This window comes from Carica papaya, chromosome 2, assembly GCF_054855325.1.
Source record: "Carica papaya isolate Zhongbai chromosome 2, ASM5485532v1, whole genome shotgun sequence".
Taxonomy (NCBI): domain Eukaryota; kingdom Viridiplantae; phylum Streptophyta; class Magnoliopsida; order Brassicales; family Caricaceae; genus Carica; species Carica papaya.
This window is the reverse complement of record NC_142310.1, coordinates 23,604,168-23,631,709: the sequence shown is the minus strand read 5'-3', so window position 1 is coordinate 23,631,709 and position 27,542 is coordinate 23,604,168. Positions and strand designations below refer to the sequence as shown.

Genomic DNA, 27,542 nt, shown 5'->3' with positions numbered 1-27,542 from the left:
ACACCAAATAAGGAAACACAACATTGGGTTTACAATGATTCAAATCATAATAAATGAAACCGTGATTCATGCATACGAAACTATATAATAAACACTTCAGGCACCATACTGTATTCAAAACTGTAAAATGAATCAAACAAGAACAGACCTGTTTTATCATTTATTAGACTTTAATATCGTGATAGAAAATAAAGTGAGAGATCCTTACTTGTTTTGGAGTCTGAAATCGGGTTCTCACTACGCCTACGGGCAGTCCCTAAATTCCTTAAATTTTTCTCCGGAAACTGAAATACACTTCCGGTACGTACACATGTCCCCAAAAAATTTCAAATCAGACCCAATGCCCTTTCGGCCAATTTCAGAATTCCAGCACGGCAGCTCTGTCATGCTCCGGCGACGGCGTCGCCGTCCACGGCGACCATCCACCTCGGGTTGGCTGTTTTCGGCCGAATTCAGCCAAACTTGCATTGGTTCCTGTGATAAAACACCCTAGGGCTCTCGGTGGGCCAAAAAGTTCCAGAAAACCAAGACTTACCAGCTGCGAAGCTCTCGGGTACGGCGGCTCCTCCGACGCGAGTTGCGATTTGGTGTTTTGCTCTGGTCAACCTGTAGAAAAAAGGACGGTGGTCACAGTGGTATAAAAATTACATCGAACGAGAACCGGGAAGGGTCTCATCGGAGGCAAAAACTGAAGAAACCCGCAGCGGTGCCGCTAGACTTCGGCGGTGTTTTTCAGCCAATCGGCCGGTGGTTTGGCTCCGATTTGGCCACAGGGAGGTTCAGCATCGAAAAACGAGCTAATAGGATAAATCTTACCTCGTTTGGCGGCCAAAAAATCCTCCGGTGCGGTGGCGGGTGGCGGCGACTGGTTCCTCCAGTGGCTGGGTCGTCTTCTCCGGCGAGGGTTCTAGCGGCTAGGGTTTGGGGTTGGGTGTGAATGCGATTATTTATAACCTTCCCCTTTTAATCTGAGTCGTCTATCATAATTTAATATGGGTCGTCCAATCGCGATTAAATTAGAAATAAATCTGGGTCATCCATTACAATGCGATCTGGGCCGTCCGTGCTTGATCAAATATGGGTCATTCGTGCACGCGAGAACGAATCTGAACCGTCCGATTGCGCGCACACGGATCGCCCACGTGTCTTCATCCCACATGGCTTCCCACGTCAGCGTCCCTGCCACGCAGCGTGTCCTGGTTGGCCGGGGCTGCTGACGTGGTGCTATTTTTTTAAATTGCGTTTTGACCCCCGATTTTCGATTTTCTTTTCAAAAATATACCCATAATCTAAATTTTCTCTCATTTTTTTCAAAATCAATTTCAATTAAATCCCAAAAATAATTTTACCCAATCTTATTATTATTATTATTTTTATTTCTATTAAATTAAATTAAATAAAATAAAAACCTTATGAATTAATTATTAAAATAAAATTAAAAATAAAAACAAAATAAAATAAAATAAAAATTTTGGGTGTTACAAACTAAACTTATAAAGTTTTGTGCATGAATTATATAAATTTAAAAAATAAAATTAGAAAATATTTCCTTATTTAGAATAAAGAAAAGATATTATAAAATTCATATCAAATTTTGGTAAAATATATTAAAAAATTTATCAAATTTTAATGAGAAAGAAATGATAAAACTCAAGTTAAATGCACTTTTACTAATTTGATTTTTTAATAAATATAGACCATCATGTTAGACGTTAAAAAAGAAGAAGAAGAAGGCAATTGTAAGAGCCTAAAGGACAAATGATTCATACAAAATTATAAAATCAAACCACAAATATTGAATGGTCATACAAAAAAACTATTTTACTTAAACTAAATTAAAATTAAATCCCAAAAGGGGAAAACTATAGTGTATCCTAAATTATATGATACATTTTGGAATATCTACATATACAATAGTAATCCTTACGTATAGGAGGATTGGTAACAAAACTCTCCTGTTTATCACATTCTGGTAAAATCTGGAACCCAGATTTATCATGTACTTGATTGTAAAACCCATATGTACCTAACAAGACCTTTGCCATTGCGGGCTTAACGTCCATCTCATATCTCAGGCTCCAAATGGATCTCGCAGAGGAACAGGAAGTGGAAGAATCTTTACCTCTATCGTCATCGTGTCCAAAATGAAATGGGAGTAGTTTACTCTGATCATAAAAAGTTGGAAGAGTCTTGAGCTGAGTTAATAAAGCAAATCTGCCTTTCTTCGCACAAAAATGCCAGACCCGTACGAGGAATGTATCATATCAGACAGAAGATGAAAATGCAAAAATGCAAACAAAGTTATAGGTATGCTAGAAAAAAGAGCAATAGGTCCAACAATCCATGCCAACCGCTGGCCAAGCACAATGAAAAAGGTTGCACTAAATGCTACAAGCATAGATGCTATAGAGCAGAAGAGAGTTATTAAACCAAGTATCAACCTTTTCGGCAGGGACTCTAGGAAATCTTCTTCTGCATATCGTGACGTAAGGATGGACAAGAATATTAATATAGAAGTGACAGATGAGAATAGAGCAAAAGCATCTGACATGGCAAAGATAATGAAGGATTTGAAACCTAAAAAGATAGGGGTGCCATCATCATTATCATTCCCTCCTGGTACTGTAAAAATTGCAGCAAACATTACTGTAGTAATGAGGGTGGCAACAAGCATACACGATGAAGCAGTGCTCTTCATCCACTTCTCTCCTTCTTTAAGTAGTCCCTTGTGTTCCTCACTGAATAACATACGTGGTGTTCTACCAATTCCATCCCTAGCTTCTCGGGCCAATGGCTGTACGTTCTTCTCCACTTCCTACAAAATCAAGTAAGAAGAACCATATGACAAAAGCTAAAGCAGGCAGCATTCATATGGAACAAAAGCTAAAATTTCAAGAGTCGCTAAACCTTGAACCACAACAATTCACGTTGCATTTGAAGGGCTGCACCAGAGATGATACTAAGCTGATCTGGAGATACTAATTTTGCAGCCAAATGCAATATATTCTGATTATTCACATCCTTATATGAAGTAATCATATCCTTGTGTGCTCCTATATCATGAATGAGATTAAAGATCTTCTCTTGGCGATGCACAACTGCAATGTGAAAGATGCTTCGATTATGCTTATCAACTTTCCATATTAAATCAGGGTAAGAATGAATAATCTCAGTGACAAATTCTGCAATTCCAAACTCTGCTGCAATAAATAATGGATCTGAAGGGCTTTTGAGTAAGTCAGTAAGTTTTTTGCCATCAAGCTGCAAAACTTGTTCCCAAACCAGCTTTAGTAATGCAAGTGCTTCTGCATGTAAACGCTTCTTGTCATAAACTGCCTCGATCCCTGGGACTACAATGGGAGATAACTCATACATTAAACTTATGTACATGGAACTAAAAATATATAATACACATGTATTACCCACATACCTATTAATTGTAATGTGAGGAGAAGTTTTCCGATTGAATGAAGAAACACTGAAAAATGGAAAACCCACCTTTTCGATTAATCTTCAATGGAGAAAATACTTAAATTGAACATGTCTAAAGGAAGGGAAAAAAAAAACCCTTATTGGGGGTAAAATGTTTCAATGAATTGAAGATCTTCTAGGTTCCAAAGCCTTTATGATGTCAACCTATATAGTGTTGATCTTGTAACCTTGAGCAATTTAAAAGGCAATTACTTTTTTGTATAAACTGAAAAAATTAGGCATTCTTTAGTCTTAGAAAGCTTTTCTAAATCTTAATTTTATAAATTCATTTACACATTTATGACTCTAAAACATGTGGTTGAAAATAAAAATGAGATATGAAAAATAATAGTAAAATTCCGACACGAGTTTGAAAACTTTGCAACTCATACCATTTTCATTTTTAATTCAGCAACTATATATTTTTGTCTATAAACATATGTAACTTTGTAAAATAAAATTTCAAAATAATTTTCTAAAACTATGATGGGGTTTAAATTTCCCTTTCTAAACAGATCATATCAAGGAAAAAGAAAAGGAAAAGATGTTATACATACAATCAAGAGAAAGAGACAGAGATAGAGGAAATAAATGGACCTTGATTGATTTTGAAAGTATGGTTCCCATATGTGCTTGGGCAGATAGACTTAACCACCGGTTCCACATATGTCCCTAAAAGTGGAATCAACAAACATATTGTCTTAACATATTCAAACAATGATAATTCAAGAATCATCTAAAAACAACTAAGTGACGACAATAATACAACTCCAAAAACTTGTAGTGGATTCGTCATCAATAGTTCATGAGAATGAAGAAACTAAAATTGATAATCTAAAAAGTCACTCTTTTCTTTTATGTTTCGTTTAAATATCAGTACATGCATCCACTGACACATAAAACTATATAACTTTAAACTCTCAAAAGTAAACATATATTTAAGAAAAAGTATAAAAACAAACTATATAATACATTTAATAAGTTTGGACAAATATTTTCTCATCATTTTTTAATATTTGATTGAATCAGACTCTAAACTTTACATGAATGCCAAAACATATTCTCAGAATAAAAAATTTAAGCAAAAGTCTCATATAATCGAACACGTTCAGTACTTCTAATAAAATTAGTTTGGACAAATATTTTGTAGCCATTGTTAAAAATTACATTGAATAGACTAAAATTCACAATCTAAAAAGTCACTCTTTTCTTTTATATTTTGTTTAAATAGCAATACATACATCAACTGACACATAGAACTATACAACTTAAAACTCTCAAAAGTAAACATTTATTTAACCAGAACTCTAGAAACAATTTATATAATACATTTAATAAGTTTGGACTGTTAGTAAGGTGAATAGTTCATTAGAGAATTAATATTTTCTATGTATATTTTAGGAATTTAATAACTGTACATGTTTTTATAATTATGGTTTAAATATTTTGTAATTATGCTGTAAATTATTTTCCTTTCTTAGAGTATTATTTCAGCTACGAATAACAGATTTTTAGGAATATAAATCAAAATTATTTCTATTTAATGGAAAGCTGATGAAGGACAAAAAGATTCAGCTCAAAAACATGATATGGTATTAGAGCCTGAATCTATGTTTTTTTCCTAAGTGTTTTGATATTTTTCAATTGTGTTTTTCTTCTGAATGCTTTGAAAATTTAGTTATCTTTGTGATTTTCGTCTTGGAATCTTTGTTATTTTTTTATTCTCTTTCGTTATTTCAAAAAGATGATTCCCGAAAAGATTACGTTCGAGTTTTTCAATGTTCGATTCACCGGAAAAAATTACTTTGCCTGGAATTTTCAGTTTCAACTATTTGTATAGGAAAAGAATTATGGAGTCATATAGATGGAAGCGATCCAGCTCCTATAGATCCTAAAAAGTTACTTCAATGGAATGTCAAAATGCTAGGGTGATGACTTGGATTTTAGGGTCAGTTGATCCTCTTATTGTACTTAATCTAAAGCCATATAAGAATGCAAAAGCTATGTGGGATTATCTCAAAAATGTGTACAATCAAAACAACAGTGCAAGACACTTTCAGTTGGAGCATGACATTGCTAATTACTCTCAAGGAAGTCTTTCTATTCAAGATTATTTTTTTGAAATTTGAAATAAATTTACTGATATTGTTTATGCTGACATATCTTATGCATCTCTATTTATGATTCAAAAGGTTCATGAACAGAGTAAGCAAGATCAATTTTTGATGAAATTACGGCCTAATTTTGAGAATATTCACTCAAACTTGATAAATCAAGTTCCTTTTTCTTCCTTGGATGTTTGCTTTGGAGAACTGCTTCGTGAAGAACGTCTTTTAACCCAACCCACTTTTCAGCAAGAGAACACCATCAATCTTGCTTTTGCAGCGCAAGAAAAAGGAAAAGTAGAGATATAAGCAAAACACAATGTTACAGTTGCAAAAACTATGATCATATTGCTACCAATTATGGAAAGAAGTTTTGCAATTATTATAAGCAACAAGGACACATTCTCAAAGAATGTCCCACACACCCACAAAATCGCAAAGGCAATGCTTTTCAAGCTTGGCTTAAATAATTTTTCTTCAGCAAGTATCAACAATCAATTTGCTGCACCAGCTGTATCTATAAATCCTACAATAACCCCATCAACACCTGCACCAGTTGTAGTTACTCCTAAAATAGTACAACAAATGATTGTTTGAACTTTTTCAATCTTGGGTCTACAAAGTAACGATACTAAATCTCAATTTTGGCTTGTTGATTCTGCTGCTTCATATCACATGGCCAACTCATCTCGTGTGCTTAAAAATATTCATAAGTATTATGGTTCATCAGAAATTGAGATTGCTAATGGAAGTATTTTATCAATTACTAAAATTGGGGATATTAATTAAGTTTTCAAAAATATTTTTATATCATCAAGGTTGTCTGCTAGTCTTATTTCAGTTGGTCAATTGGTAGATAATAATTGTGTTGTGCATTTTTCTCATAATGGTTGTCTTGTCCAGGATCAGGTGTCGAGGACGACAATCACGAAGGGGCCTAAACTCGGGATATTATTTCTTATTCATTTTTTTCATTTCTCCCGCCTTATCTTTAGCTTGTACCACTATTAACAGTAAAAGTGAAATATAGCATAAATGTTTAGGACATCCGAACTTTAATATTTTATTTTATTTGCTGAATTCTGGTTTGTTTGGTAATAAAAATCTTTTCAAATATTTCTTTTGATTGTTCTACATGTAAATTAGGTAAGAGTAAAACACTTCATTTTCTATCTATTGGTCAGTGAGCTGCAAAATATTTTGATGTTATTCATAATGATATTTGGAGCCCTATATCTGTTATTTCTCATACTAAGTATAAGTACTTTGTGACATTTATAGATGATTACAGCCGATTTACTTAGGTATATTTTCTTCGTACTAAATCTGAGGTGTTCTATGTTTTTAAAACTTCTTTTGTTTATATTGAGACTCAATTTTCTACACGTATTAAACTGTTAAGATCTGATTGTAGTGAAGAGTATATGTCGCATGAATTTCTTAATTTTTTATTTGAGAAGAGAATTATTTCACAAAAATTATGTCCATATACACCATAACAAAATGGGGTTGCTGAGCATTAGAACCGACATCTTTTAGATGTAACTCGTATTTTACTAATTAAGCCATCTGTTCCATCAAAATATTGAGTTGAAGCTTTGTCCACAGCCGTTTATTTAATTAATAAACTGTCATCTCAAGTATTAAAACTTGACTCTCCTTACTATCGTCTTTATAGTAAACATCTTACCTATCATAACTTACATACATTTGGTTGTGTTTGTTTTGTACATTTGTCTTCCCATGAGCGTCATAAACTTTCTGCTCAATCTGCTAAATGTGCTTTTATGGGGTACAGTACTTCACAAAAAGGTTTTGTTTGCTATAATCCTAATTCTAACAAATTTCGTATCTTTAGGAATGTTGTTTTCTTTGAAAATCAAAATTTTTTTCTACCTATGTGAAGTCATCTCTTATTGGTATTTTTCTTCGTACCTTTGGGGACTCACAATCTTTTGAGTGTTTCAAACCTGGATGTATCTATCAACGACGTCAACTGACTTTACTCCTTCTGAAATTACTCCGCCATCTGAGATTGCTCTTGAACCTATCTCTAGTATTTCTTCTGCGGCTATTCCTCCAGAGCTTATCAGTCGATGATCTACCAGAGTATCTCGTCCTCCTAATTGATATGGTTATTCCTCTACTTTGTCCTCTATTTTTGTTCCATCATGTTATTCACAAGCTGTCAAGCATGAGTGCTGGCAGAAAGCAATGAAGGAGGAACTCCAAGCTCTCCAAAAGAATCATATTTGGGACATTGTATCTTGTCCTCCATCTGTTCGACCTATTGGATGTAAATGAGTTTATTCAATTAAACTTCATTCAGATGGACCTCTAAATCGATATAAAACTTGCTTAATTGTTTTTTAGAACAAATAGGAGTATGGAGTGGAATATGAGGAAACTTTTGCACCTGTGACAAAAATGACAACTGTGCGAACTATTATTGTCATTGCTGCTTCACAAGGCTAGCCGCTTCACCAGATAGATGTAAAAAATATTTTCTTCTATGGTGATCTCGAAGAAGATATGTATATGCACCTCCACCTGGTTTGTTCTATACCTACATCAAATGTATGTAAATTAAAAAAATCTTTATATGGCCTGAAACAAGCTCCCAGAGCTTGGTTTGACAAGTTTCAGACTACTTTGCTCCAATTCTCTTTCGTACAGAATAAATATGACTCATCTTTGTTTCTTCGCAAAACAGTTACGGATTGTGTTCTTCTTCTTGTATATGTAAATGAAATTGTTATCACCGGAACTGATTCTTTATTGATCACTAGTCTCCAAAAACATCTTAGGATTCTTTTCGTATGAAAGATCTTGGCTCTCTTAAATATTTTTTGAGATGGAGGTTCATTCTGATTCTTCTGATGTGTTCTTACATCAACACAAGTACACTTAAGATCTTATTGCTTTAGTTGGCTTTCAAGATTCTTCTTCAGTTGATACTCCATTAGAATTGAATGTGAAATATCATCGTGAGGAAGGGGATCCTCTTCTTGATCCTACTATGTTTTGGCAATTGATTGGAAGCTTGAATTATCTTACTATTACACGACCAAATATTTCCTTTGTCGTTCAACAGGTCAGTCAATTTATCCAAGCCCCACACCATCTGCATTTGGCAGCTGTTCGTCGCATCATTCGGTATCTTACAGGCTCACCTAGTCGCGGCTTATTCTTTCCGACTGGTTCTCCAATCTGTCTTGTTGCATTTAGTGATGCTAATTGGGCTGAATATCCTGATACTCGTCGTTCTATCACTAGCTAGTGTCTATTTTTTGGAGATTCTTTAATATCTTGGAAGAGTAAGAAACAAGATCAGGTTTCAAAATCTTCCACCGAGTCTTAATATCGAGCCATGTCTGCAGCTTGCTCTGAGATTGTTTGGCTTCGAGGGCTACTTGTCGAACTTGAGTTTCCTCAATCCAATCTTACTTCTCTCCATGCAAACAGCACAAATGCTATTCAAATCGCTATCAATCCTATTTTTCATAAGCATACCAAATATATCAAAGTGGATTATCATTCAATACGAGAATCTGTGGATACTAGTGTCATCTCTCTTTCACATGTTTCTAGTGCTCTCCAAATAGCTGATGTACTTACAAAATCCATGACTAGGCAACGTCATCAATTCCTAGTTGGCAAATTGATGTTTCTTGATCAACCAGCATCAATTTGAGGGAAGATGTTAGCAAGATGGACAGCTCATTAGAGAGTTAATATGGACAGCTTATTAGAGAATTAATATTTTCCATGTACATTTTAGGAATGTAATAATTATACATATTTCTACAATTTTAATTTAAATATTCTGTAATTATACTATAAATTATTTTCCTTTTTTAGAGTATTATTTCATATAAGAATAACATATTTTTAGGGATGTAAATCAGAATTATTTCTACTTAATAGAAAGCCGATAAAGGGCAAAAAGATTCAGCTAAAAAACGTGATATGAACAAATATTTTTTAATCATTTTTTAATATTCCAATGAATCAGACTGTAAAATTTACATGAATGCCAAAACATATCCTCAGAAGAAAAAAATTTAAGCAAAAATCTCATATAATCAAACACATTCAGTACCTCTAATAAAGTTACTTTGGACGAATATTTTGTCATCATTATTGAACATTACATTGAATACTGAAATGTTAAATTACTTGGCAAATGGAAACTGCATGAAATTAATTTAGGGGTTGAAAGAAAGTATATTAATTTTCAAAAGGGAATTTACCAATGTTCAAGGAGTTTACCAAGATGGCAAATTAGGATATGAATTTGGTTGTCAATCAAGCAAAGGAAGCACTAAAGTTCGATGGGCAATCACCTGCCTGTGTCAGGGTGCTATCATGATCGGCCACCAATGACCATTGATATGGGAAAAATTTTAATTTAGATAATTGGTGTAGGAATTTAAGGCAAGAAGTTGACTTCAATCTTATAGTAAGATATCCAACAAAGGCACTTACATTGATAAACAAAAGTCTGCCAGAACCCTAACCCACTTTTGCTGGAAAATGCTGATGGCTTCCGGGCTAAAACATGAAGAACTGTCTCCCCATTTGAGTCTCCGATAACAGCTAATTCTGGATACTTCTGAATTATGCTTAGAGCCATATCTACAAGAATATTAGAGAAAGTCAGACATCAATTCTGCAAAAGTTCCTCAACAGGCAACCACATTCAATATAAGATTATATTACCAAACAGATCAGTCTTGATAGTGGCAATAAGCAATCCGATTAAATCTTCTTGTGTCAAATCTTCATCTCTGGTCACATGATTGAGATAATGCACCATTTCTCGATGTCCAAACAGTGCAGCAACATAGAGAGGTGTCACTCCCTTATTGCCCCTGATCCCAGGGAGACTTTTGTTCTTGTTCACCATCACTTTGGCAATTTCAGTGACTCCTGATGCAGCAGCAAAACAAAGTGCTGTATGACCAGATGAATTCCTTAACGCTAAATCTGTTACACTCATCGATTTGACCACTTCTTGTACAAACTTTGTCCGCTTGGCTCCAGCTGCAATATGAAGAACTGTATCCATTGCCTTCGTAATCCTAACATTTATTGCACCCGGATGTGATCTTAAGAAGTTCTTTGCCATCTCCCAGTCACCTTTCATAGCAGATTGGTATAAAGGTGCATACAAAGTAAGTTGTTTCACACTTCCATTTCCTGTCATGAGTAACTAGAATTTCTTAATACCCTAATAATGTCTAAGGTACTTGCAAGATTAAAATCTTGTTTGCTCCTATTACGAAAAAATATATATACATAGATTATGACCATAAAGACTTTTCAATGGAGTGCTTTCTCATTTCTGTCATTGTGAAATTGTATAGAGACTTATATACAGAGGCTAAGATAAGTGCAAGATTAGATAAGATGTACATTTGAATTTTAAGTTGAAAATTTAAATTACAACTGATTAGCATAACATGATTATGTTTTTTTGGTGACCTATTGATGTAGGACAAAGAAAGTTTGAGCATGATATTTGCAGAAAAATTTATTAAGAACCAAAATTAGAGATCTCGATTTTAATAATCAAATCAAACTCATTACAGGATATGGTGCATACAGCCTGCTAGAAATTGTCATATCCTTGACGACCAGCCTACTTCGACACATGAATTGGGGGACGTAATGACTCTTTTGCCACTTTATGAATTAAGTCACATATATACTTATAATAAGCATTTCTGACCTACATTGAAACTGGGACATTTATATTTCTAGCGTATTAGTGGAGGCTGCCTTATTCAGTTTTGTATTCTTTTATTCTCCATCCTTAATAAATCTTCTTTTCTTATTAACAAAAAAAAAACAAAAACAACAAATCAAACTCAATATTTATACAATGAACATATGCATAAGCTACCAAATAAGTAAACTAGGTTACTCTATTTATAGGTAACATATTACAATCAATCAAAATAAAAGTTTTTAAGTTTGTTTAGGACATCTACCAACTAGGAAAAGAAGCTAATTAATTGGAATAACCTAAAATAGAAAACAACTAAATAAGATCCCAACTAAATATAAAATATTGAACTCATACATTAATAAGTCTAGGAGAGAGCAAAATCGAACACAAACTGATTAAACTATTTAAATCGAATCTATAAAAATTAGAAAAAATGGATTCACCAGCTAAAGCAGTTATATTGATTAGTAACTGAACAACTAGTTCTTGATCGGTTCGGTTTCAGTTCCTTAAAACTAACTAAAAAATGACTTTTTTAATTGATATATTATATATTTTATAATATAATTATAATATATATAATCTAAGTATAGTTTGATTATTTTATATTCCTATTATATATATGTAATATATATAAGGACTGGGCAGTGTCCCTAGTCCGAACGTACAGAGACACAGGCCAGTCCACTAAGATTATACGCAAGAAAATTATATATATACATATAAAATATGTTTACATATATAAAAATTAATAAATCAAATTACTACATATAAGATATGAGTAGAAAAAAGATCTTCAATAATTCGGTTTTTCCGATTTGGTTTTTAATTGGTCGGTTTTGCCACGTTGGTCAGCTGGTTTGGTCGGCCAGAACACTCTGGTCAGTTAGGTTCTGTGGCTTAACGGAATAAAACTGATCAATGCTCTCCCCTAAATAAGTCCATAGATACTACTTTCTAAATAAGTTAAATGTCTTAATAATAAATCGGCATTAGTTTTGAACTATGTCTATTTAAGAGCCTTACTGTTCTACATTATTCTACCCTATTTGGTGAAAACACGAACTCCAATTTTGAAATATCAAAGTAGAAAGATATCAGTTAGAACTTGTCCTCCTAACAATTGAAACTTGCAAAACTTAAGATTGTCGAAAGAAGACAATAATGTTACCAATATCAAGGATTCCAAAAAAGGTAGTGAACCAATTATAAATTACAAAATTCATAAAAAAAGGACTATACTTTCTTTATTACTTAGAGCTAAAGAAAATCTTTGGATAGCACGTTCAGGTAAAGATCCTTTCATCTTGATATCCTTTTTCTCCACATGTACAATTTTGCTGCTTGGTACTAAACTAGGAAATCCATCACTAAATAACTCAACTTGATAAATAGGAATAACAATGTTTTCCATGATACTTTTGTCGCATCAAATCTACCCTCAAAACAATAACACATCCCCATAATTCAAGCACACATAGGTTACAACAAAAAACATACCCTTGCATAACCCATTTCATACCTATCAACTCCTCTTTGCTGATCATTTTCTGCCTATAGGCTACAACAACTGCCAAAGGTTTCCTGTGTACTGCCTTGCTTCTTAATCCATCATCTATGACCCTATCCATGAAGGACTAGGAACCCCACTATTAAGAAAGAGAACAACTTTTTTATGCTCTAGGAGTCTCCTTATCTTTATTATGCCTCCTATAGTGTTTCCTTCTATGGCTTGTAAGATAAGGTTCTTACTGGCCCTTCCCCTTCAAGCAATTCTTCTGTTTTCTCTTCTGTCATCCATTCCTCCCTCTCTTTTGCATCCTATACATACTGCTCCATAGCCATCACAATTTTTAGTCTGCACTGTTGGCCAGGATGGTATCATTCTCCACATCTGTAACTGAGGTTGGTGAATTTCTTCAGCTCAGATGTATGGTAAGTTTCGGAGTAGGTAATATAGTTGGTGGATTTTTGGCTGGGTAATTATTTTGTTTGTGTATTCAGAGAATGGTAGTATTAATGTGGTGTGGACTTCAGAAGGGCCTTGGGCTGGTAAAGATCTACTGGGGAGGCCCTTTGGCTCTGGAAGTGTTAGAGGAGTTACTGCACCTCACTATGGAACCCTCGGTTTGTTCTTGTAGAAGGACATGCTTAAAGGCGTAGTTGAAGATGGGAGGTTTGAACATTTTTGCCATCAACCTCAATTCTTCATTAAGACTGCTGACAAAAGTGGATGAAAAAGAAATTTCAGTGAGCTCGGGCTTTTCTTGCATCATTGCTGAGCGAAGTTCCTCAAACTTCTGTTGATATTCAAATATAGAACCATTATCCAATAGTTTAGAAAATTCTTCCACCATATCCCTCTGAGAGAGGTCACTGAACCTCTGGCGAAGCTCCTCTAGAAATATCTCCTAATTTTGTGGCCTGTTTTCCCCCAGAGTACCCTTGATACAATCGTTTGCCTTCTCTCCCAAGTACAGAGTGACTACCTCTTCCAGCTGCTCATCGGCCACCCTTTGTAAGTGGAAATATTTAAGGCAACATCAAACCCGATCATCCGGGTTGATGTCCTCTAAGATGATATTTCCACAATTGGCAATGTACTTCCAAGCAAATCTCACTGAGGAGGCTACAAACTGCCAGCACCAGTATCTTGGTGTTTCAATGTGGAAAGAACATCACGATCATAGTGACTACAACAAGAAGGGGGAATTATAGACAAGCTTGTTTCCAGGGGGACAATTCAATCCTCGGATGAAGATTGATCAGTTGTTCAAGCATTATTCCAATTGAGCCTCCATATGTTGTTGTGACTCATAAACTTCGGCCATGAAGTCATTAAGCTTCTAATCAACAATTCAGACTAAGTCATCCAACTGTTGGATCTTCTGTTGCTTAGTTATGACAGTTTTTCCCTTATACTTTGCCATGGACGTGGTCACACGCTACTCATCAAGATCATGCTGCTCTGACACCAGTCCAAGACCAAGTCATTTTGTGTGTGAGAACTAGGTCGATGTGACATTTGAATTTGGATTAGAAAAAATTTGGATTAGAAAGAATATGACAGAATAAACAAAGGAAGAGAGAGAGTTACATAGAGAGGAAATTGAGAGATTTCCGAGTAACTGCTAATTCAGTAGAGATTTTTCTGAAGTTGAAATTTTTCCATAAGCAAGAACTCTATTATATTTGTTGAGTAAAAAATTTTATTATTTCATTATTTAATTAGTTCATATGATATAATTAAAATTCTATTATAATAGTAATCTCATATAATTATAATTATATTAAAATAAGAATTTCTTATCAATAAGTTAAGAATTCTATAAATATTCCAAATGTAATAACATAAACAGTGAGAAATAAAGTTAATATTTTTTTTCTTCAAAATCTACGTGGTATCAGAATCAAATAAAGTTATTTTAGAATTCTAATTTCAAATTTTTTGCAAATTCTAAAATAACAAAATAAGCTGAGTTGATATTCATCTATCAAAATTTAATCTTACCATCACCCTAAACGGAGTCGGAGCCTCACCGCCAACCTGTCCCTCGACTTAGGTGACCATCTCCTAAGCACGTGAGTCACATGCGCCACTGCACGTGCCATTGCTGGCCGCCACGTTCTGCCGCGATTTCACCGGGAATCATTAGAGAAACTGATGGCAGGTCCAGATCCAGCACGGATCTGGCAAAAATTGCGTCGGAACTACTCGGATCTAGCTTTCCCGCAGCCTGGCCACCACAACTCTTCTTCTTCTCCTGCGTGCAAACTCTCTCTCCGGCTCTCCAGCTGCGCTACACACAAATAGGCCTTCTCCATGTGAGAGCCACTCTGACTGGTCTTTTCTAGTCTTTTTTGCGGCTCTTAACCGCACAGCCGCCTCTAGTTTCACGATCCGACGCATATCCGTCTCCTCTGCGTGCGAACCGCCTCGACCAGCCTTCTTTGATCTTTTTTTTGCCTCATCCATGCACGTCCGCCTCTAGTTTCGCGATCTGCAGCATATTCTCTTCCTCTGCACGCGAGCCGCTCCAACCAGCCTTCTCTGGTCCTTTTTCTGCCTGCTCAGTGCACATTCGCCTTTGGTTTCGCGTTATCGGCACAGATCTGCTTCCTCCATGCACAAGCCACTCGGATTGGTCTTCTCTGGTCCTTTTTCAGGCTCCTCCGCGCACATTCGCCTCTAGTAGATTGCAAGATGGCCCTTCAGAACTTAATTTATTAGTTAGGCATGTATGATATCATTGCACCAACTTGAGGGGAAATATTAAATACAATATTTTATTATTTACTTAATTTATTATTTAATTAGTTGGGATAATATACTTAGAATTCTACTAAAATAGTAATCTAATATATTTAGAATTCTACTGTAATAAAAAAAAATTTATTAATAGGTTAAAAATTTTATAAATACCCCAAGTGTAACAATATAAAGGGTAAGAAATAAAGTTAATTTTTTCTTCTCCAAAATCTACAATATTCTCCTTTTACTAACTCTGTTATATGGAATTCCAGCTACCAATAAAGAATAGCGACTAACACAATAATCAATAACAGAAAAATGGAATCTACAGCTAGCCATAACCAACTCGATTTATTCTGAAAAATTCTAGCAATTCAAGACTTGGATACTCCACACCAGGATATCCAGCTCATGAATAATTTTTATCCCTTTTACAACTCAAGTACACCAGCAGAGGCTAACAAGAACCTTCCAGTGGCAGCTTAGCTTTAGAGTCAGGACAGGCTTGAGCCTCTATCCTCAAAGTTGCTTTAAGAGATGGAACACAAAAAACATTAGAAAACTGGAACAGTAAAACAGAGTGAGTGGGTGTAATGCTTTCTGTTGATATCCACTTGTTCCATCATCAAACAGAATTTTATCAGTGCGTCATAGTCCATGGTAAGAAAGAGATTTTCAAGGTTTGCTGTCACATGGCAGCTGGCAACAGAGTCCACCAGCCATGTTGGAGAAGTAGTGGAAATAGATACTGCACTGGTATAATTCACTGTCAGTATCGAGTTTGATTTTTTATTTTGAATACATTAGCAGTATGTCTAAGAAAAAAGAGTGATGCATTCCCAGACTTTTGTTGAGTACTTGAATTATTGGAGGTATGAACAAGTCACTGACAAGATCAGATTGAAGTTTGGTAGGTGATCGTAGGAGTTTTCCTGGTGTAGATAACAGGGATCTGGCAAGATCAGATTGAGAGGAGGTACATTTGAGAAACTTTCATACTCCACTAACTTTTTGTGGAGTTCCTCAAAGGAAATGGGACTGTCATGAGCTGGAAGGGCTTCAGCCAACTCTCAAAAATCACTCCATGGAAAGTGATATCATCACTGAGGGGGGCATCGATCAAGGCAAATTCGTACATGGTGGCATGGATATGTCAAAGGCAGTTTCCAACAATTTTGCTTCTGCAAGGAAGACTGAGCTTTCCTTTGAGATGCATGAGTCTTCAGCATGACCTGTTTGCGAAAAGATATGCACCTTTGGAGGATGAGGAAGCAGCAAACAGTGAAATTATCTGGTCAGATAATAAGGCTAGAATTGCATGTATGGTTAAGCTTTCTATGTGCTTCCAGGATGGGAGTGGCTGAGCTTCATTTTGTAGAAGCCATGGTAGGTGCCATGCGGATATTTCAAAGCTGTAAGTTTTAAAGGGATTTGGGAGGCAGGATTTAATGATGAGGAGGGTGTTAGAATTGTCTAGAGGAATGGTGTTGTTGGCATATTGGACATAAAGGATTCATTGGACGCTGAAATTTTTCCCATGGGAAAGTGCTGAGGCTAATGCTCTGACATCATAAAGGCTTTTGATGAAGAATTCTCTGATTTAATTCATTGCAAGCGTACTAAAAAATAGTAGGATAAGGCAAATGTAAGATGGGATGTGCACTTACATCACAAACTACAATTTTAAATTATAGCAGATTATGATAACAGGATTATGTCTTATCCTTGATAGACTTCACCTCTTCTGGTTTATTGAGAAAAGAATTAGTGGATTACATGGAGAAAAACAGGAAGCTGCAGAAATGAAAGTGAACATGGCATTTGTAACAGTGGCAATAATTGTAGTGGAATTTATTAGTTTCTGAAATAACACCTATTTTAGATTTAGATATTTTCTCTAACAATCTACAAGCATCAAGATGTCCACATTATTTAGTCCTGCATGGCAAATATTAAAAGTCCCAATATATAATTTTAGTAAAATCATAGTGATGTGAGCACATATGGCTTGCACTATTCAAGCAACCAAGCAAGCCAAGAAATGAAACGGCCCTTAAAGAAGTTAAAAGCCCATGGGAAATCTTTCCCCACCCACGAGAGACTTTTTCCCACTCGAGATATTTTTCTCTCAAGAAGAAAAATTTCATTTTCCTCTTCATATGTTTCTCAAATGGCAAAAAAGTAGTCATGATCAAAGAATTTTGGAAATCTATCAAAGGATAATCAACGCTATATATTTCCAAATTTCTAAACAAAGATCATATCTTCCTAAATAAACATATTCACATATAGAGAAAATCAAGAGAGATCATGGATGGATTTAGGCATTTATCACAAGATCATGAGATTTACTTTATTAAGGAATCAAAATATCTTCTTTAGTTTAAGCGATCTTCAAAAGATCTTCTTTAAATAAGAGATCTTCAAAATATCTTATTTAATTTAAGAGATCATCACCATTTAAAAGGTTTCCAAAAAGGGAGATCATCTTTAACTTATTTTAGTTATAATCCTCCTAATTTTTATTATTTTATTATTCAAGTCAAGATTTAATTTCCTATGTCATTTCTACCATTAATTATTATGTTATTTTTTTTATTATTTACATAGCCTACAACTATAAATTGGTTTTCAATTCACAATTGTATTATAATAAAATTACAAAATTTCAGTTTTCAAATACAAAAGTTTTCTTCAACTTTTTTGTTGAGTGAAAAATTAGTGTTTATATCAAGATAACTTGTGGCGTTTTCATCAATTTCTTTCTTAAATTGATTTTAACTTATCAAAATTTTTCTTATGGCGTTATAATCAACGTACTTATCCATATTACTTTAGTTCCAACCGAAAGTTGATTATAAGTTAACTAGGGAGGGTTGATCCAATAATTAAATTTTTTATGCTAATTGAAATTGTGTGAGCTTTTTATCACATTGTTGATTATAGGTTTCGCATCACTAAGTCTTTCATAGATTTGACAAGAGATTATTCAAAAGTCATGATCCCTGTGAAACAAAAACTTAAAAATGGATCAAAAGATATGAGCTTTTAGATTTGAGGCAATCATTTTGCAGTAGGGTGCTATATGACTTCAAGTAGTAGGAGCAAACCAAGTAATGAAATTCTTTTTAATTAAATAAAATTTAGAAACTTTATATCCCAACCTCTTCGTTTGAAGCTTTTCCAAGAAGCTTCTATTTGTTGAACCTTTGCTTCCCCTAATTCCAAAACACAAGAATAGACTTGCAACTGGAAAAAGCTTCTCTTTGATAGCAGGTATAAGGGGGTTCAGAAAGGATCTGATCGTAGATAAGTGAAACCTGTTCGGGGGTAGGGGCAGATGTAGCCAAGTGGATCAAGGCAGTGAATTGTGAATCCACCACACATGGGTTCAATTCCCGTCGTTCGCCCATAATATAAATAACTAATAACTAATGGTAGATGCCCGAGACCAAATTCTTTGTCTTTCTTTTTACACCTTTGTATAATATCTATTTTTCTTAATAAATGATTTGCTACAAAAGAATTTTTTTTTGTGAATGTGTTACAATTAATTAACTCCTATTTTTTCTTTAAAGACGAAGAAAGAAATTTGTTTTTCTCTCCTATTTATATCGGTTGTGAAGAATCAAACTCTCACTATATTTCTTCCTTTTTCTACTTCTTCTTCCAAGTGCAAGATAACCCCAGGGGGTTTTAGGTTTTTTTCTACCAATTGGAGTCCTCCGTTCACCACCTCCATGGGGGTAGTTTACAGAGTTCATAACTATTTCTTTTGCTACAGGATGCACGAGAGATATGTAAAAAGTAGGTCCAATATGCCTATTCCTAGTCTTAAATGGAATGTAACAACGTAAGGGACTATGAGAGCAAAATCACAAAATAGTCTAACTCACAGCATTTACTTACTAAGAAAACTGGGTATTGGAAATGGAGGAGTAGGAAGGGAGCTTCTTGATATCTTCTCATCTTGGGTAGTCGGTGCCGGAGCAGAACAATTGATTTGATCTCTGAAATTTGTCTTAGCGTGTTGTCGTGAAGGCCAGATTGAAAGTGGTGATTCTGAACTTTTTGGAGACATGTCGGGTGGCACGGGGCGTTCAACTATACCAAGTACAGTGAAAATCTTTCAATCATATAAGAGTTGGAGAACCTTTCTACTATGAGGGCAAAATCATCAAAAATAGACACAACATGTACTTACTATGAAAATTATGTACTGATAGTAGCGGGGTAGGAAGGGGACTTCTTGATGTTTTATCATCTTGAGCAGATCCAATGACATGATCATTTGTTGAAGCATGCTGTTGCACTAGAAAACTTGAAAATGCAGGTGCTGAATTTTTAGAACATGTTTTTGGCACCCCTGGCTGTTCAACTATAAGATGTTTATCCACTGGGACATGTGGAAGTGGGACAGGTGGCAATGGATGGAGAATTGCTGAAGGATGGCATACTGTGGAGTTATTTGAGCTCTCATCAAAGTTTAGGCCAGAGAACCTTTCCGGAAAGCAAGATGAGATTGAAGGAAGTCGTTCCAATCTTGACTCACTCGTCATACTTTATCCTTACTTCAAAGTGCTAGACGCAGACAATGGAGTACCTTGGCAACTTTATACTTTCAGCCAAGTACCAGCAGAATGGCAGGCACGAACAGACATCAACATGAAGAGAATGCAGGCAAGAATGTGGTTGAAACTATACTCTTTTTCACAGGACAAGTCAATGCAAGAGCCAGCTGAGAAAAGACCCAGCTTAGGTCAGGAAAATGTATCTTCAAGATGTGTTGCCTTTTAGAGAGGGACGGCGCTCCAGCAACTGCAATTTAGCGAGTAAAATCTTAATGAGTCCCCTCCTGAGATTTGAATGATCAGAAATATGATTAGATTGTTTAAAACCTCAACTGGCACTAATTTCTGTTCCTGTATAATTCCACATAACTAGAAAATAATGCAGCCCTGCCAATTCTAGAAACCCAATCAATAAAAAACAGAAGTAACACTGGTGGAACTGCAAGGTTCTTTAGAATTTCAACTAGTCTCCATGCTAAAGTCATGATACTTAATGAAGGACTTTAACCTTGTTTAGTAAATCCAAATATAACGAGCAACATCTTGTTCCATTGGTATAAAGCATGAAACCGAGTTCAAATTCATTGCAGAAATTAATCTTTGAAATTAAAAATTGAGCATTCAAGGAATTTCTAAAAATTTGCAGCAAAATTATGCATGTATAGAAATATAAACAACACAGTCAACGACAAGATTGATAATCTACTATCAGAAGATTCAACTTTACCTACAAAAGGCTTGAAGTTACCTAAGCATAAATCCAAGTAGTAAAATAACGAACAATGCAGTGAAGTTACCAAAGCATAAACTGAAGAATCATCAGAAAAACGCTCGTAAAAACACAAATAGTCAAGTCCAAAGAATTTATAGAGTAACAGCTGACAACAAAGTCAATGCAAAAGTAGGGAAGTTAGATAAGCATGAACAAGCATATCAGAGACGGGAAGTTTCCTTACTCCAACTTTCGCAAAGAAGCTTCTACGCTTGAATGCCGCGTTTTGCTCTGAGTATACTTAGCAGAAGATGGAAAGGAGGAGGAAGAAGAGTGGAAACTCAGAAAGCAAGTGAGTGAACAGTGAATAAACAATGTGGCAGTTGCCCAAGACTATCATCATCTGGATTTAATAATCCTCTCCTTTTCACAAAATTGGTCAAAGTCCAAAAAAGACACCCAATTAATGGTATATTAATATCCGTGTTAACTAAAAAAAAAATTTAACTTAATCATCATTATAATACCCAAGGCATTTAAAAGTTCCTCGAGCAGAACTGTTAATTTAAGAAAACAAAAGCTCAAACAAACCATATATTAAATTAAATGCATGGTTGATATTTCTACATTTTATTTATGAGAATGTGCATTTCTTTTTTTTTTTGTATGTTTTTATTAAAAAATCATAGTATTATTAGTGTACAGAGTCATTTAATTGAAATATATAAAAATTTATTAAAAATTATTTAATATATATTTAATCATATTTTGCTATTTGTGTAACAATTTGATAAATTATATTTTTAAAATAGTTTCATTTTAAATTATCTGTATTTTTTTTTTTTTTTTGTATAACTACATATCATAATTGAAATAAAAAAGGAAATAACAATCAAGCACTATAGTCAATATTTAGTTTCTTCATTATTTTGTCATTTTCTTTTGAATTACATGCTTTAGAGGTCTACTTTTCTTTTCTTTCATAGATTTTCATTGAAATCTATGAAATATCAATGTCCAACGTATCAGAAACTTGGTTAAGAATGGAAAAAAAGGACAAAAAAACAAGGCAACTAGGTAAAAAGATTTCAGGAGGAGAAGTTTGGAAGAGTATTCCTGCAAATCTTTACTTTCCTTTCTTACTTAGCTTCCGTTTCCTTAATTGACTTATTTTATTATGGGATTAAAATCCCATGCAGTAATAAGATATGTAACAGTAAAATTACAAGAACTAGGGAGCTAGATTAGGCAATACATAATTACACAATATGCAGAGAAACAAATTAATGATGATTGCTGAAGACTTGGTCTGCACTGATTGCAGGGTTGGGTGGAGGACCTGCTTGATATCAGCAAATATGGAGTTTCCTTCACAGGAACTAGATGGCTGCAATAGAAAACTCATTCTTAAAGCATCAGCTATTGTTTGAACCCAATATTCATTTTCTACCTCCCAAATTTTCCTCATTACCCACCATGAAAAATTAAACTATTGAATATGATGAATATATATAGTACAAGAAAAATGTTATTTTACATCTGGGTCTAACCTCAGTTTTTTTTTTTTTATTGACAATTATATAGTGAATAAGTTATTTCTAGGACGAAACAAAAGGCTAGAACTAAGTACATGCCTGATCATATCTGCAAAGAGTGGGAACTGCAAAAGTCCAAACAAGGTGACAGGGACACAAGCAACTGTGGCAATGGGAATAGTAAGCCAAACAAAATCATGCCCAAGAACAATGAACAGACTGGCTGCAAAGGCTACCATCATGTTGACTATAGATATGAAAAGGGTCGCAAGCCCTATGATAAGCCGGTTTGGCAATGAATGAAGAAAGTCTTCTTCAGCATATCGTGAGGTGATGATGGACAAGAACATCAATATGGAGGATGCAGAAGAAAATAGAGCTAATGCATTTGATACAGAGAAGACCATAAATGACCTGTGGTGAAGAAATATAGGCCTCCCTGTATCATTATTATTACCGCCAGGAACAGTGAAGGCAGCAGCAAACACTACTGTGGCAATGAGAGTGGCAACAACCATACATGAAGAAGCGGTATCTTTCATCCATTTTTCCCCTTCTCGGACAAGTGCTCTGTGCTGCTCCGTGAACAAGATATGGGGAGTTTTCCCTTCTGAATTTCTCATATCTCGATATGAAGGCTGGACAAGCTTTTCTACTTCCTGCAATGATGTGCAAAGTCAAGTCATAAGCCATTAAAGTTATAATGAACTGCTTTTCAATCTAGTTTTAGGTTTGCTAGAGTAGTATCCATCATCTAGCAAGAAGACTAGATTAGGTGTTCCCAGTTAAAATAAACCATTAATTCTATAATTTAAATTGCAGTTAAAGCATAAAAAGTTCATAAAGCACCATAACTTTGAGAGCCAATGAAGAAAAATCCAGAGATGAGCTAAATGGAATGGAAGATACAAAAACAGTGCAAGAAGACAAAGACAAAGATTTATTCAATTCTAACAAGAACCTAGAGTTCAAGCTATAGTTGGAAGCTCAGATTAAACCTTGAACCAGTGTAATTCTCGCCGAAGTTGCAGAGCAGCACCAGAGTCAATTTTGAGTCGATCTGGAGGAGCTAATTTTCCAGCCAAATGTAGAATATTATTATTGTATTCATCTTTGTATGCAACTATCAAGTCTTTGTGTGCACCAATCTCATGTATGAGATTAAAAATTTTCTCTTGACGATGCAACACTGCAATGTGAAAAATGCTTCGGCTATGATTATCAGCTTTCCAGATCAGACTAGGATACATTTGGATCAGCACAAATATGAACTCAAAATTCCCCAATTCTGCTGCAGTGAACAGCAATCGTGAAGGCTTCCTAATTAGTTCTCCTATTTTTGAGTCATCCAGCAACAAAACATGCTTCCACAGTTGCTCCACCAGTTCAAGTGCTTCGTTTTGCATTAACTTTGAGAACCTGAGATCTGGGGCTGCATAACGATCGAGTCAGAGTATGTGTAGTAAACACGAAAACATTCTAGACCAACACCATACCTATAAAATTGGAGAGATTCAAGAACAAGACCTTCAAAATGGGCTCCCTGCATTTAACAAATTCTTATATCTCAGTTTAAAGGGTTTACGAAAAAATTAATGATCGCCAAACAACTTGAAAATTATTTGACTTTGCTTTCCATGAAAAGAACTATAGCCTTATAACTGTGTAACTAGCATGGAAGTCAGATATTTGGACACAGGCAACTGGAATTTTATGTGGAGGACAGAGCAATATTAAGCCAACACCACAACAATTTTAGTCAAAGAGAGAGACAACAGTGCTTTCTCTTTTAATATGAAATGAAAATGCACAACAGAAGAAACCATTTATGTCAACATAGTTGCAATAGGTAGACTAGGAGACGAAGCATTTTTTGTGAAATAGAAGTAAATATGACATCTAAGAAAGCTTTAAGGATTATAATTATAAGGTACAGCAAGTAGGAAAGTGATGGACATCAGTACATGCACCTCTTGAAAGTGCTTAATAGGCTTTTACTTTGCAATGCCAAGGGCTTTCGAGCCAAGACATGAAGAGCTGTCTCTCCATTTCCATCTCGAGCTGTAGCTAATTGTGGATTATGCTGAAGTATTGCCAAAGCTATATCTGGCAGCAAAAATAAGTTCATAGCTGTCAAGGAGCCAGTACACAACCACACCATCATATGTGTAAAAAATGATGAACAAGGTTATCTTTTCTCAACCCTTAATGTTTATTTTGTCATGTGGTTTAGCTCAGATGAAACTAGAAAATATAATATGAAACTAAAGAGACCAACCAAAAAGGTCAGCATTGATGACGGCAACAAGAAGCCCAATCAAATCTTCATCTGTAAGGTCATCTTCTTTGGTCACAGAATAAAGATACCAGACCATATCTTTGTGGCCTAACAAAGCAGCCATAAGCAATGGTGTTGCTCTCATACTGCCGCGAATAGAAGGCAATTTATTATTCTTTCTGACCATTGCCTCTGCAATCTTCATGATTCCAGATACTGCTGCAAAACATAGAGCTGTATTCCCATCATTGTTCTTCATTTCAAGATCAATAGGCTCCATCAGCTCCACCAGTTCCTGAACAAAGGTTACATGTTTTGCCCCAGCTGCAATGTGCAGGGCAGTTTCTGAATTCCTTGTTATTGTAGCACGCACTGCTTGTGGATTCAAATTCAAAAATTCTCTAGCGAGATTCCAGTCACCTCTAAGCGATGCAAGAAACAAGGGAACATAAACTGTAAAGAACTTCTCCCTTGTCTCCACTGTCAAAATTTTCAATGTCAAGATACCAGGAAATTCAATTGAATTTGACTTGTTATACTGAGCATGAATGGTTATTTCTTCCTTCTTTTTTTCATTTTTCCTTTTACCACATGGCGTATGTGTAGTTAGGAGGAAACAGGGGCAGGAGGGGAGAAGGAAGAACTATCTGATTTCTAACTGTGTAAAAAGGAGTGTAACCATCTTTTTGTTGTCATATAAGTGTAGCCCACATGCTAATGAAAATAATGATATTGCTTTTTCATAACTGTGTTTCTCAACAAGGTATCCATAAGCACTAGTTAACTTGACCTTACTCGCCAAAAACTACATCATTAACCCTTTACCAGTTCTTCATAGTGGCCTTAGCTTATCTATATTCCCCAATAAAAGCAATACCTACTAAGCACGAAAAATATCAATTATGAATAATGACTTCAACTGAATCTGTAAAGCTATAAAAGTTTCAACCAACATTGTTTTGATTGCATACTGATTTTGAACAATGAATCCAACAGGATAAGTACAGCCATAAAAACTTCATTGATAAATTACATGATTGATTGGGTTTATTCTAATAAATAAGTGAAATTAATGCTAAACCAATATATGAGTAACACAGTAAAATTAGCTCTCTATTACCTTGGCCTATGCATTTTCATATGAACCGACATGGGTTAACCAGAGAACAACAAATCAACAAGACGAGAGATCCACTTACCAGTATCTGCAACCGATTGAGGCATTGCTGCTTGTGGAAAAATGTTAGATGCATCATCTGTTTCTCTTATTAATTGCCTAATAGCTGGTTGGATTTGACTGTTTAAAGCGTAAGCAGACCTCCAAACGGATGAATTTAGGACTTGCGTAGCATCTCCTTCATCAACTTGTGAAAAATCTATTGAGTTTGGAATATCTTGATGAGGCTGGAAATAAGGAACTTGTCCAGAAAAGGTCATATTGGAGCTATGCAATTGTTGAAATGAATAGTTAGATTGATTGAAAGCATTAACACCAAAAGAAAATGCGTGATCAGCATGATATGGTATTCCCTGGGACGCAGCATCATTGAGGCTTATTTCATCGTCAGAGAGTATAATATTTGTGTTTACATCGTCTCCCTCCAAAGATTTAACTGATGAATTTGCCGTAGATCTATTTACGGGAAAACATGATTGGATAGAGAGGCTATCTCCAAATTGGGATGAAAAATGGCTTTTTGTAATCATCCCTTCAAAAATTAAAAGTAGAATATGAGTAAACTAGCATAGATAAGTGCATCCCGGATCTGCAAGTTGTGTGTTTGTTTTGTAGTTAATAAAAGACAGAAGCAACATTCGCCATGTATTTAGAAGCAAGTAAACAAAAGACTGAACCTTTAACTAAACATACTAATAGCACCAGGCCAAGGGAAAACTTTGTTTTCTTAAGTGGTGTGGTGAGAGCAGCTAAATTGAATATGAGAACAACGTTGCTGGTGCCACCATCTCCTTAATAGAAACTCAAGATCTAAAGATCATCCAAATGTTTCTGCAACAAAACCATCAACAAATTGTTCCCAACCATCAACCTCACCACGAAAACAAAATTACTTCAAATTCACATTTCCACCCTCATGCCGAATTCTCACCTTTTCCTTATAAGCTCTAACAAGTACTATATCTTAACCAGCACCACAAGAAGCACCAGATGCCCCGTTCAACCTCTGAAATCAGTACCTAACCACCATCAGCCCCACAGAAACCACAACTCACCAACTTTGATTTTTACAAATTTCTAAAATTAACCATCCCACTTCCTCTGGAGCTGCTTATGACTATCAAACTGCCTATGTTTTCACAAAATTTTGATTTTAATGTTTCCACTCTGGATTCTAGAAACTAAACTTTTGTTTTCTCCCATCTGAACAGGTAGATAGAATAAAAAGAAATGAAATCGCTTTGGAAAAGAAAGAAAGCGAAGATAAAACAAACGACCATAAGGACATACCATAAAAAGCACATAAGAAGGAATAAGCAATCAGCACTGCAAGTAATGCTAACTAGTGTATAGATACACAAAGAAAAGACAGACACGTAAGCTTGTAATTGAAAGAAACTAAGTTTATGGTCTAAAGTTGTCTTTTACTGTGTGTATCTGAAACAGTGTAAAGTCGGATTCAACCGCTTAGAGAATCATAATAAAACTGTATTACATCCCAAAGATTTTACTCTTTGTTGAATATGAATAGACAAGTTCATTGGTCACGGATTATCAATGATCACCTGCCAAATTTTCAACTAGCGGAGAACAGCTCCTGAATTGCTTGACTGAGTTCTACAACCCGAAGATTATGTGGAAATAACCAAATAAAAGTAGCACAATTCTCACTGGCAATGAATCAAAAGCAGGAAACTTCTAGCCTCT

General features: G+C 35.0%; 2 protein-coding genes across 16 annotated transcripts; both read right to left on the bottom strand.

Moving 5' to 3' along the window:
- Positions 1-1,762: 1,762 nt before the first annotated feature.
- Positions 1,763-27,539, bottom strand: LOC110817376 (uncharacterized). 12 transcript variants are annotated; one of them, XM_088213740.1, is made up of 9 exons: positions 21,090-21,257; positions 19,767-20,417; positions 19,472-19,666; positions 10,299-10,778; positions 10,065-10,214; positions 4,069-4,143; positions 3,431-3,478; positions 2,908-3,350; positions 1,763-2,815 (listed from the first exon to the last, which is right to left on the bottom strand). In XM_088213740.1, the coding sequence occupies exons 2-9, from the start codon at positions 20,119-20,121 to the stop codon at positions 2,201-2,203; spliced, it is 2,361 nt and encodes a 786-aa protein (XP_088069866.1). In that variant the 5' UTR covers positions 20,122-20,417; positions 21,090-21,257; the 3' UTR covers positions 1,763-2,200. The 12 variants fall into 12 exon arrangements, with proteins under 12 accessions (XP_088069866.1, XP_088069867.1, XP_088069865.1 ...); XM_088213741.1 differs by having other exon boundaries at positions 19,767-20,380; XM_088213739.1 differs by lacking the exon at positions 21,090-21,257 and adding an exon at positions 20,882-21,039 and having other exon boundaries at positions 19,767-20,380.
- Positions 21,959-27,542, bottom strand: LOC110817382 (uncharacterized). Of its 4 annotated transcripts, none has more exons than XM_022045880.2 (8): positions 27,401-27,542; positions 25,858-26,367; positions 24,659-25,138; positions 24,351-24,486; positions 23,877-23,923; positions 23,379-23,812; positions 22,480-23,039; positions 21,959-22,232 (listed from the first exon to the last, which is right to left on the bottom strand). In XM_022045880.2, the coding sequence occupies exons 2-8, from the start codon at positions 26,363-26,365 to the stop codon at positions 22,085-22,087; spliced, it is 2,313 nt and encodes a 770-aa protein (XP_021901572.1). In that variant the 5' UTR covers positions 26,366-26,367; positions 27,401-27,542; the 3' UTR covers positions 21,959-22,084. The 4 variants fall into 4 exon arrangements, with proteins under 4 accessions (XP_021901572.1, XP_088069875.1, XP_088069876.1 ...); XM_088213749.1 differs by having other exon boundaries at positions 26,513-27,406; XM_088213750.1 differs by having other exon boundaries at positions 26,529-27,406.